Consider the following 14,479-nt stretch of genomic DNA (forward strand, 5'->3'; position numbering starts at 1 on the left):
AGGTGGTTCACTGAGCTGAGGAATTATTATTCAAAAACTGATAAGATTGATTTATAAATGAGCCTTCTGCCTTTGGGTATGTGGTCCAAGTTGTTTTCTTGAATCTTTCTTCCTAGTTAGCAGAAAGAAGAATAGAAGTTTGGTTTATTTATGGAATGAGATATAGTGAGAGAGAAATTATTCAAATGGAGGAGTGAAATGATGAGGTTTTGAATGTATTTCAACTTATAAATTAATTACCAGGCCAGTTTATCAGAACATGAGTTAAAGCAAAATAAGCATGTTTGGTAATGGACAAAAGGAATGTAGGTATGTCTTGTAGACAAGGCAGTAACAGAGACCCACAATCTAAATTCATTGAAATAAATGTAAATTGTTAACAGTGTCAAACAGGGCAAAATGTAATTTTCTATTTTTTTAATTACTGAAATTAACAGAATACGGCACTAATTTCTGCAGTTACCATTTTCCTCCCTGAACACTAGACTTGATTTGTGTTCTTATTAACTTTGTCCTATAAATGACCTTGCAAGGAGAATGATTCTAGAGGCTAAGTGAAACAATGTCTATATTTTCTGAGGCTTCAGGCTAGGTTTTATTAATGTAATGTCTAAGATCTTTGAAGTTGTGACTTTACCAGGAAAATCATAATCTCCAAACCTTTATTCATAATGGGTATGACTTCCAGGGGGAACAGAATACCTGCTGTGCTAATTATTTCAATTATCAGCCACTACTAAAACACGTAATGGATTTTCTCTGCTTCCACAGGTAAAAAGCATGACATTACAGAACTTAACTCTGATGCTGTGAACTTGATCTCCCATGCAACACAGGAGCGATTACGAGGCCTTCTAGAAAAACTGACTACAATTGCTCAGCATCGAATGACAACATACAAGGTAAAGGAAATCATTAAAGAAATACAGACTCTCCTCTTTCCTCTTTGTTGTGTTAAAGATAGTTTTTTGGTGTGGATTCATATTCTAAGTATATTTTTATAAAGGAAATGGTCAAGATGTAGTTCATACTGGTAGACAAAGTTTCATTCCTAATTTGCCTGATTTAGATACGCTTACATGACAAATAAAATAGAGTTTAAAATTGTGTCCAAAGCTTCTGTGTCAGTGTAGATTGAGATATGCATCTGTTCTGCCTCAGACTTCTACAGCTTTTGATTAGGAGGGAGAATGTGTTAGAATGGAATATTGGATAGCTGTGTTCTCTTCAGTGATCTGTAATCTGCTAGCATTGTTGTTCCTTTTTAATAAGTTAAATAATTGCATTGAGTGCTAATGCTGGTGCCGCTCATTATCATTATTGGCTGCTTTTTAAACAAATTAAATGCAAGGATAGCCTGTCTTGTCCCTTGTGGTATGAACCAAATCACTTGCCATCATGAAGATGAAAGCACTTGATTTATTTGCATTATGGTTTTGGTCGAGAGCGAATTTATTGGGTGGTGACGGATGAAAAAGAAAAAGATAACCTTTTCCTCCTATATCAAGAAATGTTGGCTAGATTTTGTGCAGCATGTGGGTTACCTTATGAGGTCTTGAATTTGTGAGAATGGTCATTGTCACAATGTCTTTGCCATGGGTTAAAAGGAGCTCAGGGAAATATCAGTTACCACATCACTGGTAAGTTCCCTGGAGGAATCATTCTATTTTCTCTCCTTTCTGCTAAAGAACTTTGGAAGAACTATTTATAGTTGTATAAATCTTTGTGAGAATTTGCTGGACTGACTTAAAAATATGTGATCACGAGGAGAAAAAGCTGTGGGGAAAAAAAACACTTCAGCTATTTTTGTGTGTTTTTAGAATTTGTCCATTTCTTCTTGGGCCTAATTTGTTAGCATATAGTTTTTTATAGTGTTCTCTTATAATCCTTTTTACTTCTGTAAGGTCAGCAGTAATGATCCCACTTTCATTTTTTAATTTTATTTCCTTAAAATATAAAGTAGGTTATTGGTTTGAGATCTTCCTTTTTTTAATGTAGGCATTTACTGCTATAAATTTCCCTCTGAGCACTGCTTTCACTGCATTCTGTAAGTGTAATGTTCCAATGTTGGAACATTGTGTTTTTGTTTTCATTTATCTCTAAGTATTTTCTGATTTCCTTTGAGATTTCTTTGATCAGATGGTTGTTTGAGAGTATGCTGTTGAGTTGCCACATATTTGTGAAATTTTTAATTTCTGTTTTATTGTTGATTTCTAGCTTCATTCCGTATGGGCAGAGGAGATTGTGTGAGTCAATCATTTAAAATTTATTTAGGCTTATTGTGTGGCCTAACGTAGGATCTGTCTTAGAGAATATTCGATGCACACTTGAGCAGAATGCGTATTCTGTTTTTGGAGGGAGTATTCATAAATGTCTGGTAGATCTAGTTGGTTTATAATGTTAAGTCCTCTATTTCCTTATTGATCTTTGTCTAGGAATTCTACCCATTATTGAAAGGGAGGTATTGAAGACTTCAGTTGTTATTGTAGACCCCTATTTCTGTTTTTAGTTCTGTCATTTGCTTCATAAATTTAGGGACTCTGCTGTCTGGTATGTATATCTTCTTGATGAATTGACTCTTTTGTCAACATATCATGTCCTTGTTTATGTCTTTTAACAATTGTTGACTTAAAGTTTATCTTACCTGGTATCAGTATAGCCACACCTGCTTTCTTTGGTTATTATTTGCATGAAATCTTTTTTCCATCTTTTTGCTTTCAGTCTATTCATATGCTTTCATCTAAAGTGAATCTCTTGTAAGGTAGCTTGTTAGTTTGGATCATGTTAGTCTCTACCTTTTGATTGGGGAGTTTAATCCATTTACATTTAAAGTGATTACTCATAAGGAGGAACTTATGATATTTCACTATTTTTCTGTATGCATTGTAGCTTTTTTAAAATCCCTTATCTGTTATTACTACCTCTTTGGTTTGATTTTTGTTGTTGTTGTGTACTATTTTGATACCCTTCTCGTTTCCTGTTGTGTATGTATTTTCAGATATTTTATTGATGGTTACCATGGGTATTACAATTAACATCCTAAATTTGTAATAATCTAATTTGACCTGATATCAGTTTACCTTCAATACTGGGATGTGGGGAAAATAGTCTTTCTTTTTGGCTTTTTACTGTAACTTATAAAAGTCTTCAAAATTTTTCCAGCCTGGATTATCCCCTATTCCCACCTCAGTCACTGAACTGTTTCAGAGATATATGAGTACGCTTTTATTTATAGTGGGCAGTTTCTATATAAAACATAATGGTATAATTTAGTATGGAATAGAATATTTCCATGTAATGTTTATTATTCTGTCATCCAAGTCACTGTTGTGTGTTCCAGTCTTCAGATGGAATTCTTCTGTTGTATATTAATAGCATATGTTCTAAGGATTTTGTTGCCCAAGGCAAAATGGATAATATCTACCCCACCTGGAACCTCAGTAACTTAGCTTAAAGCTAACACTTCCTTAACCATAACCTAATTGATTTTCCCCTGCTTGCCTTTCCCCACACTCATTACTTAGTGCAACTAATGCCACTGTCTGAATTTGTACTACATTATCATCCTTCTTTAAACAGAAGTAATAATCATTTAGTTACGTTTGGATCTAGTTCAAAATTATATTTGTTTTGTAGACTTTGATCTTATAATAATCATTGTGTCACAGATTTAGCTCTGTCCTTACATTTTAGTTCATCCCTGATAGGATTTATTTTTATCTGTACAGTGTGGGAATTTTTACCCTATGAATTTCACAAAAACAAGCTTACTTTTATTAAAAGCAAAATCCCACCATCTCTTTTCATTTGACATCCATCTACTTTTGGTAATCTTTCACATGTTTAGATATAATTATCTAATTAATCATAGTCCATAAACTGAGATTTAAGTAAAGAAGTAGAAAGTGACACATGTGACACAGAGCTTTTGATCTTGCTGCCAGGTGTTTTCCAGCTGAAGATACAGTCTTCTGCACGCCAGTGGTCATGGAGAAGCTTCAGTGTTTTCTGGTTGAAAGGGGCTTTGTGCTTCCTTTAGATGGGATAATAATGATGGTTTTATCATTTGGTCTGAGTCCTTATATTTTCATTGTTAAACCACCCTATTCAACCTAACATAAAGACTTGGGTTAGGCCTGTGTGGTAGACAGGAAGCAACGTGGTAAGATGGGGTTACTGTTGTTTAAATAAGTTTGGGGAATCAATAGGAATAGGGGAGACACTCATTTGCTTAGCATCTGTAAGAATAAAGGAAGGATGCATTAAACCAGAGGCAGTTGTATCTAAATTGGGAGAAGAAGAAGGGGTCTTAGCATGGGGATGAGATTGGGTTAAATTTTAGAAAGTCTGTGTTTCTTTTTAATTTAGTGTTTGTTGTCCTTTTAAAATTAAATTAAGTCAGTAAACTATCCCCAGAGTATCTGAGCACAAAAATGGTAAAGATGAAGTATTTAAGAAACCACTGGTTATTATGTTTATGCCTCATGGTTGGCCTGTAATGTATTCCATATTCTATCTTGTATTATTTAACTTTAAAAGCATTTGAGAATTCGTTTTGTATTAAACGTGAACTAAAATAAGTAGCACTAATACATCCTTGTTCGTTATACTACGGTAATACTCTTTTGATCTAGTTAAATACCAACAATAAAAATTTAATTTAGAAAGAATCTTGGGCATATGAAATCTCTTGGTCCCAGTTAATTGAATCAACCATAAGCACGGGATAAAACAAAGATGGGCTTGGTGCTATACCTATGATTTCCAAGCCAGGCACTGACCGTTAGACTAAATGTTTAAAAACTTTAAGTTTTCCTGTTATACAGTCTCCCACAGTCTCCGTCCCATATTTTGGGTGTCTGATTTACTGAGATGACTAGATGGCAGGATATCTTAAATGCTGATTGGAAAGATTGCATCCGCCAATCCCCATCTTAGGTGTATTTAGAAAGATAGATGAAAATTTTAAAAATATTTAGATTGGAAAGCACTGTCTTACACTCTAGAATATCAAAATAAATAAAGCAGTGTAAATTTTATCATTTTATGGAGCAAATTAAGACAAATAATTATACTTCTCTGTTATGGCTCTCATTTATAAATTATCTACTTACTTTCTCTGACTTTAGTTTCTGTCCAAGTTCATAGCTTAAAGGAGTCCTCAAAACAAGGTTTAGGATATTAAATGTTTGCCTTTTCATCTTATGTTCTATTTTGATTGAAGTTGTACTCACTTGTCAAGGTTAGACCAATCCAGCAATGGAAATGGGGGTGGTAACTTTCATCTTTGATGTGTTTTTTAGTGAAGTGATTGTTTTTTTGTTTGGGATTTTTTTGTTTGATTTTGATTTTGTCTTTGACAGGCCTGAGATTTCATTAAACATAGTAAGGTCTGTAGAGATGGGACAATAATTTAACTAAACAGATTTTAGATTATAGGTACATGGTATACTCTCTTGCTTTCTACTTCCTATTGTTAAGATTTGCTTGGCTTAATTCTCTTTTTTTTCCCCTTGCAGCTTTCTAGGAAAGCTCTGAAATTTGAATGCTTAATAACCTCTCAACTTTCAAGGATGACTAAGGTTTTTTTGTTGTTGTTTGTATTATCAGAAATACAAATATTACATCTTGAAAATTTAGCTCCCTGTGTATGTTGGTTATTATTGTCTTTAGCTGATTTATTAAACCTCATGTAGAATGTGTTGCCTAAGGATCATTAGGAATCTTTTTTTTTTTTCTTTTTTTCCAGGCAAGTGAAAATTACATCCTGTCTAGTGATACCAGATCACAGCTCAAATTTCTTGAAAAGCTAGATCAATTGGAGAAGCAGAGAAAGGATTTAGAAGAAAGAGAAATGCTACTTAGGGTAGCCAAGGTAAGAGCCTACATGATTTATGATTGAACGTGGCCTGGCAAAGAGGTCAGAATTGGCTTTATTGTTGGTTGACTGTCTTGTTTTTATTAAGCTTTGAGATTTCTCTGAAGGATTTCTTGAAATGAGATTACTAATAAAGTCTCTCACAGCCAGGATAGTGTCATACAGTGACTGTCAGCTAATTTAGCTTAATGAGATACAATCTTTTATCTCCTCATTCTCAATTCCTGTGTGCCTAGGATCATACCTACTACCCTTAAGTAAAAATGTTTTTTAAAAATGCTCAAGGTCTTTTTAGGGATATAATTTGATAGGTGCCAAGTTGAATCTGAGAGAGGAAAATTTGGAAATTTATGGGTAAAACTAGGATTAATTAGGATTATATGGAGCAAAATATAGCATGGGCAGAAATGGGTTAGAGAATGAAAGAACAGGTAAGAAGAAAAGTATCTTATAAATATATATAACTGTATTTATTTCCTTTCTTCTTTATTGAAACATTTTCCTGAACTGTTAGTGCCTGATGGCCTGAAAGCTGGTTCTACCATGGTTTGCATTTTGTTGCTTCACATTTCCTTGTAGTCCTAGGGCCTTTGCATGTAGTCATAAAGGTTGGGCACTAGACTTATTTTTTGTTTTAAACACCTTAGTTTTAATTTTTAGTGTTATTGTCAATCTCCCATATCAGAGTATTTGTTCGTAATCACATATGAATCACCTTTTTAGTTAATTTATTTTGAAGGTATTAATTAATAAATGTTAATTAATTTATTTTGGTACTTAATTTATTTTGGTAATTAATTTATTTTGAGGTATTTCATACTTACCAGGAAAGTTGCTGTACTGTACAAAGAATCCTCCTCTCCTTTTCTCAGATGCCCCCCATTTTTTTTTTTTTTTTTTTTTTTTTTTTCCAACGTTTATTTATTTTTGGGACAGAGAGAGACAGAGCATGAACGGGGGAGGGACAGAGAGAGAGGGAGACACAGAATCGGAAACAGGCTCCAGGCTCCGAGCCATCAGCCCAGAGCCTGACGCGGGGCTCGAACTCACGGACCGTGAGATCGTGACCTGGCTGAAGTCGGACGCTTAACCGACTGCGCCACCCAGGCGCCCCAGATGCCCCCCATTTTTAACATTTTACCGCATTTTCTCCATCTCTATCCTTTCTGCGCGCGCACGCACACACACACACACACACACACGCACACACACACTATCATTATTCTCTTTCATTCCTTTGTTCTTTCTTTGAATTCAGAGGTTTTTTTTGTTTGTTTGTTTTGTTTTTTTTTTTAGTATTTACAAGTAGTGCAATTATCATCTCTAATTAGCCTTTCTCTGAACCTTTTGAAAGCAGGCTTCAGCCGTGATGTCCCATCACTGCTAAACATTCTAGCATGTATTTGTGAAAACAGGACATTCTGCTATATAACCCTCCAAATCAGGCTGTGAACAATATAACACTGCCATGTAATCCACAGACCCCATTCAGATTTCACCAGCTGTCTCGGCTCATTCTCCTTTTCCTCCATGGTTTATTCTTCCATTCAGCAATATGTGTTTTATTTGTTGCCCTCTCTTTTTCAGACTCCTTCAGTTAGATTTCTGACTTTCTCCCTCATGTCTTTGACAAGTTTCAGAAGTATAGGCCTTACCATCTATAGGGTGACTAATAATTCCTGGGTTCATCTGATATTTCCTCATGTCTTAGGTCATGAATTCTTGGCAGGAATATATACATTCTTCCCAGCTGATTATATCAAAAGGCAACCTTGATCACCCAGTTGTGTGGGTGCCTGTCAATTTTCTCCATTTTAAATTTGCCACTTTCCTTTTTCTAATCAGTTTTTCATAGGAAGACATTCCAGGATTATATCAGTGTCCCCTTCCTCATCAAACCTCTGTGTATCCACTTTAGCACCCACAGATGGTGTCTACCTGAATCAGTCACTTCTATGATGGGCACAACTTATAAATACGCAAATAGTGATTTTTAAATTCTCATCCTCTTCTACGTTTATTAGCATTCTACTATGTGGAAGAGCTTTCCTTTCTCTTTTATTCATTTATTCATGCATGCATTCATTGATATCCATATGGGCTCTTGGATTTCTGTGTGATTCAACAGGTTGTAATCCATTACTATTAATTATTATTTTGATGCTCAAATTCCTCCTGAGTGGGAGACCCTTCCAGCTGGCACTTTTCTCTGTTATTCATGTTTCCCATCATTCCCTGAGCTTGTCCTTACTTTCTGACACAAGATGTTCCAGGCCCAGCTTTTGCTTGTCCTTCCTCCGCCCTGGAATCAGCCATTTCCCCTAAAGAATCTTGTGTCTTTTTAGTTGAGGATGTTGTCCAGAAACCAAGAGTAGAGCTTACAGTGTGCTCATTGCTAATGGGGTGTCATCACATGTAGGCCCTGTCAAGTGGACACATCTAGGAAATATACGTATGGTGTATATGTATGTACCCATGTATTTATATATACACAAACATACATTTGTAACTATTTGTGTGTATATGTTCTAAAACCATAATTTATATGGATACCTCCGACTCCAATATCTTAGGACTTTTTCTAGCCTAAACCTTTCCATGTTTATAAATACTTTCTCCTTAGTCAGATACTTGACTCTTGTTATCCTCAATTTATTTTCTTACGTGCTCAATTTACTTACTTGCTCTGTGTAACTAATCTCCAAAACAGCCATGCTGGCTGCCTTCTCTGTCTGCTACCACTGTTTCCCCTGCCTTCATTTCATTGCCTGTGTAATTAGTAGCCATACTCACTGGCCATGCCTTGGTCGGTCTCCCCAGCCCTTCATCACTCCGCATTCTTGGCCACTGGTCTGTAACTTCATGTCCCCAACCCTCACAAGGAAGTGGTGCACCACAACCTTATCACTGTGCTGTTTCTCACTGCCTCAGTCCCCATGCTGACCCCTCTTGAGCTGGGAAGGACAGCTGGGGCAGGAAGATGCTCTTCCTTGAGCTGTCAAGTATTATAAGCAAGCACACAGTCAATGTGATGAGGTGGTTTATTCATATTTTATTTCCAATTACTGTGCTGTAAACAAAGTCATAAACTATTAAATACTTGTTTAGTTATTATTGGATATAATATAGTCTCATTCTCTCTTGGTTTTTCTTCCTTTGCCAGACTTCTAAATATTAGAGTATCCCAGGTTTTATGATTTTCCTCCCTACTCAAAATACCTTTTACTCTTAATAGGTTTTCCTAACTTAGTAAACAACACAATTGTTTGCCTTGATGTTCAAACCAGAAAACTTAGGAGTCACCTTTAACTCCTTTTCCTCTCCCTACATCCAGTTTACTTCCTGTTCTGTTTCCCAGATGTAGTCTTCATCGTCTCTTTATCACCAGTGTCACCTCTCTGGTCTAAGTCATCTTTCACTTGGACTTCTGTAATGTCTCCTAACTGATCTTGTTTTCCTTTTACAATCTGTTTTTCATACTCTTGTCAGAATAGTGTTTCCATAACAAATCATGTGTGCCTCTATTACTTGAAAACCTCAGTGACTTCCTCTTGCATTTAAAATAAAATCCAAACTTCTTACCAGATCTTAAAAGGTACCCACCTCCCTCTCTGAGCTCATTCCTATCCCTCCCTTCTTCACTCGTCTTGCTCCAGTCTTGCTGACCTTCTTTGAGGGTGCCAAGTGTGCATCTTAGCTAATTAGGCATCTAAACCTGAAAGTTGAGTTCCTATGTCCTACATCTACTCTGGTCTTCATCCTCTCCGAAAGTTGGAATTCTCACCCTTCCAGTTGCTTAGACTAGAATCCTAGGAAATCATCCTTAATTCTCTTTACTTCACACCCTATATCCAGTCCATCAATAAATCTACCTCAAATATATTTCAACCTGATCATTTATCATCATCTTCTCTGTTATGACACTAGTCCAAGCTGCCCTTCTCTTTTTCTAAAACAATGGTTATTTTAGGGGCACCTCGGTGGCTCATTTGGTTGAATGTCCAACTCTTGGTTTCGTCTCAGGTCATGATCTCACAGTTTTGTGAGTTCGAGCCCCACATCAGGCTCTGCGCTGATCAGCACAGAGCCTGCTTGGGATTCTCTCTCTCTCTCTCTCTCTCTCTCTCTCTCTGCCCCTCCCCGACACCCTCGGTCTCTGTCTCTCTCAATAAATAAATAAACTTAAAAAAAATAAAACAATGGTTGTTTTAGAGTAGTCTCCTCCATTGTTCTGTGTGCCTGTACCTCGAATCTTGGGTCCCTACGGTTCTGCATCCACTGCACAGCAGCCCGAGTGATCTAAGGTGTTGTATCAGTGGCATCTCACTCCTGTGCTCCAAGCCCTAGAGTGGCTTTTTCTTATAACTAGAATTAAACCCCAACTCCTTATCATGGCCTATGTGGTCTCCAATCCATCTCTTTCAACTTTTCTCTATGTTCTAGCTACCTGGGCCTTCTTTCTTTACTTAATTTTTAAAGTTTGTTTGTTTATTTTGAGAAAGAGAGCACGCAATGCACGAGCATGTGAGTAGGGGAGGGGCAGAGAGAGGGAGAGAGGGAATCTCAAGCAGGCTCCACACTGTCAGCTCTAAGCCTGACATAGAGCTCATGAGATCATGACCTGAGACAAAATCAAGAGTCAGATGGTCAACTGACTGAGCCACCCAGGTACTCCTCTTTCACCAAGCTTATTCCATTTTAAGTCTTTTGCAATGACTGTGCCTTTTGCTTGGCGTATTCTTCCCCCATATTTTTGCATGGCCGCCTCCTTCTTGTCGTCCAGATCTCTACTCAAATGTCACTTCTTTCAGATGTCTTTTCTCCCTTCCTAGCTAAAGAAGTACTTACCCCCCCCCCCCCACACACACATACTCCTTCCTCTATTACATATTTTATTTTATTTTTATTTTTATTTGAGAGAGAGGGCAGGGTAGAGGAGGTGGGGGAGAGAGAGAATGTTAAGCAGGCTCCATGCTCATCACAGAGCCTGATGCAGAACTTGACCCCATGACCCTGGGATCATGACCTGAGCCAAAATCAAGAGTTGGATGCCCACCTGACTGAGCTGTGCAGGTGCCCCCAATTTTATTTTCTTTAATATAACTTACCACTGTCAGTAATTGTTTTTTTATTTTCCCCATCATAAATGCTTTACATATCGTAACTGTATTTAATTTTTATAAAATTTATTGTTTTATTATTTTCTTAAAATATAAGTCTCTTGAAAGCAGGACTTCATCTTGTTATTTCATTTCTGTATCTCCAGGCTCAAAATAGGCACATAGAGTAGAATTTATACTATGAATAATCATTAAATACTGTTTGACAAAGACTTGCTACTCAAATGTACCTATTTCATACTGGGGCAAAAATTATATACTCACAAATATATATACACATATATGTACATACACACGTTTTTATATAAGTGCATATATACACACTGCTTTGTCTCTTAATACAGGTGGAATAATAAAGGATTTTATCTTAGTTTGGGCTGAAGTGAAGTTGTTTTAACAGATAGGGGACGGGGCGCCTGGGTAGCTCAGTCGGTTGGGCGTCTGACTTCAGATCAGGTCATGATCTCATAGTGCGTGGGTTCGGGCCCCTCAATGGGTTCTGTGCTGACAGCTCAGAGCCTGGAGCCTGCTTCAGATTCTGTGTCTCCCTCTCTCTCTGCCCTTCTGCTCATGTACTGTCTCTGTCTCTCAAAAATATATAATCATTTTTGAAAAAGTTTAATAGAAAGGGGACAAAATGAAGAAGAAAATTATTAGTTTTGGTGGAGTCTTATGTAGGTATTTAATTAAGGTGTTTAAAATTACAAGGCACTTTTAAATCTAAACGGTTTCTTTCTTTCCTTAACAAAAATACCAATAAATCAGTAAAATGTATCCAGTAAATTTAGTAAATAAGAAAATACCTTTAGCTTTTATTTTGTTAGCTACCTTTAGGTAGCTGATGTTCCATTTCATAGAACAAATATTCAGATTTATAAGGAGTTAGATAACTTTGTTAGAGAAAAAAGAATACTCTGCAGCATATTTTTCAGTGGACAAATGTTCATAGTTTCAGAAATGAAGTTCCTTACTGTTGGTTTCATCATAGTATTGCATACAGAAGATAGTTTTCTCCTTACAGCAATCCTGTAAGATTATTCATTTTTGGAATGTTGAACTGAATCAGTATGGAAAGCAATATTTAATAAACATTTATTGGGCATTTAATTGTGCACAGCATTCAAGTAAGTGCTGTGGAGGACCCAGAGATGACAAGATACTCTAATGAAAACACTGGGGTGTATTTCCTACTTAATTTTTAAAAATTCTACTTTTAAAGAGATAGTGATTTGGTTCAAAGTCCATCAGGTTCCTGATTTTATGTGATTTATTTTTAAGTGTTTATTTTAATTCCAGTTAATTAGCATACAGTGTTAATATTAAGTTATATGCCAGTTAATCAGGCATCCGGTATAGTGATTCAACAGTTTTGTACATTGATTTTAATAGTCTTGGTTTTAATAGTCCTTGAAATACCATAGGTTTTTCCAAAATGGCTTCACCTGAAGATTAGCCAGTGTTGATTGCTTTCCTTCATTTGAGCCAACAATTATCCTTCTATTCTTTTCCTTCATCTGTACCATCCGTTTTTTAATTTTTAGTGTTCTAACAAGAACAGCGTCATGCCTCAACTGGACCTGACTGACATCGTTAGCATCATTTTCAGTATAAGCTTCCTTGGGGCTAGAGCCGCAGCAGCCGGCCCAGATGATGGGAGGGAGGGGGCGTAACGGAGGGAGTGCACCAGACTGGATTGAGGCATTTTCCCCTGGAGCTAAGGTTTTCAATCACAAGAGAAAATTGTCATTTATTAAATATTTAACGGCAACTATGGTGTTTAGATGCTAGTAATTTCTATTAAAATTTTCTTTTCCTTTGATAGAGTCGTTCCAATAAAGAAGATCCAGAACAGCTGAGATTAAAGCAGAAAGCCAAAGAGGTAGGACTTTCAAGTTACCATGCTTGTCTTTGTGTTGGAGGGAAGGTTGGCAGCTCTCTCCTGGCAATTAGGTCAGGGTTTATTTTGCTGTTGCATACCATTTGCAGAAGCCTTGGGGAAGGACAGGAACTGCTCAAGGCAAGGGCAGTACTTCAAATGAGGTCAATGAGTTATGTGCTCTCTTTTTAAAATTTATTTTCAAGGCTTAGGCCTGTCTAGAAATGGCTCTTTGTAAACTACAGTGGTGTACTTGGAGGAATATAATGTGGGATTAAAAAAAAGAAAAAAAAAAAGAAACTTCTGAGATTTAGCATCTGGGACTGTACAATAGGCTACATTTTTCCAGGGTAATTGTTCGTTTTGTAAATCTGATACTGCTTATAATTCTTTGGCTGGGAGGTGGTACTGGGATTTAGTTTTAAATGGAAAACGCCTCTGGCTTTTAATTTTCTGGGCCCAGCAGTTTTCTGTTCTGGAATGGAGCCCTTGTTTCACACAGTTCATGTTTAGCTGCAGGGGTTTTAGTTTATAGCTTAGACTGGTTAAGCTTTTACTCCCAGAGGCCTCTGCATAGCAACTGTAGAAATCAACAAATAAGTTCATTTATGTCTGCAGCCTCCTCTCAGTAGCTGACTTTTTACATTTCCCAATATCCATTTCCTGACTTTTCTAGCCCCAGAGAAAAAAGCTCCACTAATTGGAGCTTATTTTAATTGAGCCTTAATATTGGATCTCACTGGAGTTGCCCCCAGAGCTGCTGAGAACAGAAGGAAATGAAAGTACCTAAGGTTGAAGATGTGGTGTGTGTTTGGGTGTGTGTGAAATTTTTCACTTGACCTACAGATTCTTTTCCCTGCTGAATAAATCATCAAGCCTGTTCACATTTCTGATTAAGGATCTGACAGCAGACGATAATAAAGACAATTGAGGTGTGAGACGTGTGATATGGAGCTGAAGAAATTGGTTTCTATAGTTACTTGACTGATTTCATGCAATTTTTAAGGATCTTTGTGCTAAATAAGAGTGATTTCCTGAGCAACCTTTTTCCTTAACTGTGCCTCTTGAACTATGAAATTTGTTGTTGCTTAACATTGCAGCACTCGGCTCCTAGGTGCCAGCAGCAGCAGGTTATTTATGAATGTTTTCAAGGCCCTTATTGTTTGGATTAATGTAGGAGCTGAGGCAAAACAAATGGAAATCTAGTAAGATTCTTACAATCAGTGTGGTATGTTTTCACTAAAATAGAGAAGGAAAATGCATGAACTCTGGATGGAGAGGTTTCTTCTGGATTGAGATGAGGAGAACTGGAAAGGGAGAACATTAGAAAGGATTGAAGTCAGACACATTTCAACAACAGAACACTTCTAATACTCATTTCTGTTCAGCAGAAAATTTATCTAAAGATGTTATCTGAAAAAATTAGTATGAGAACTATACCCATTACCCTCTTTAAGCAAGCCTGGCTTCATAGGTTATTTGGGAATGGACAACCTATTGTTCTGAAACACAAGCATTCCTCTTTGTTTCAATTAAGGACCGATTAGATGCTTATCTTACTTTCTTGTGACTCCACCCCCTTTTGGGAAAACACATATCAGAAAG

The 14,479-nt window shown here is 36.7% G+C and overlaps 1 protein-coding gene across 3 annotated transcripts in view; it reads left to right on the plus strand.

The window, feature by feature from the left end:
- Positions 1 to 14,479, plus strand: part of TAF4B (TATA-box binding protein associated factor 4b) — a 178,949-nt gene that overhangs the window by 64,387 nt on the left and 100,083 nt on the right. For all 3 annotated transcript variants that reach the window (XM_060613490.3, XM_060613489.3, XM_060613492.3), the window contains 3 exons: positions 772 to 902; positions 5,750 to 5,875; positions 12,821 to 12,877. In XM_060613490.3, coding sequence (XP_060469473.1) covers positions 772 to 902; positions 5,750 to 5,875; positions 12,821 to 12,877 — 314 coding nt within the window. The remainder of the gene's footprint in view (positions 1 to 771; positions 903 to 5,749; positions 5,876 to 12,820; positions 12,878 to 14,479) is intronic.

This window comes from Panthera onca, chromosome D3 (assembly GCF_046562875.1).
Source record: "Panthera onca isolate mPanOnc1 chromosome D3, mPanOnc1 haplotype 2, whole genome shotgun sequence".
NCBI lineage: Eukaryota > Metazoa > Chordata > Mammalia > Carnivora > Felidae > Panthera > Panthera onca.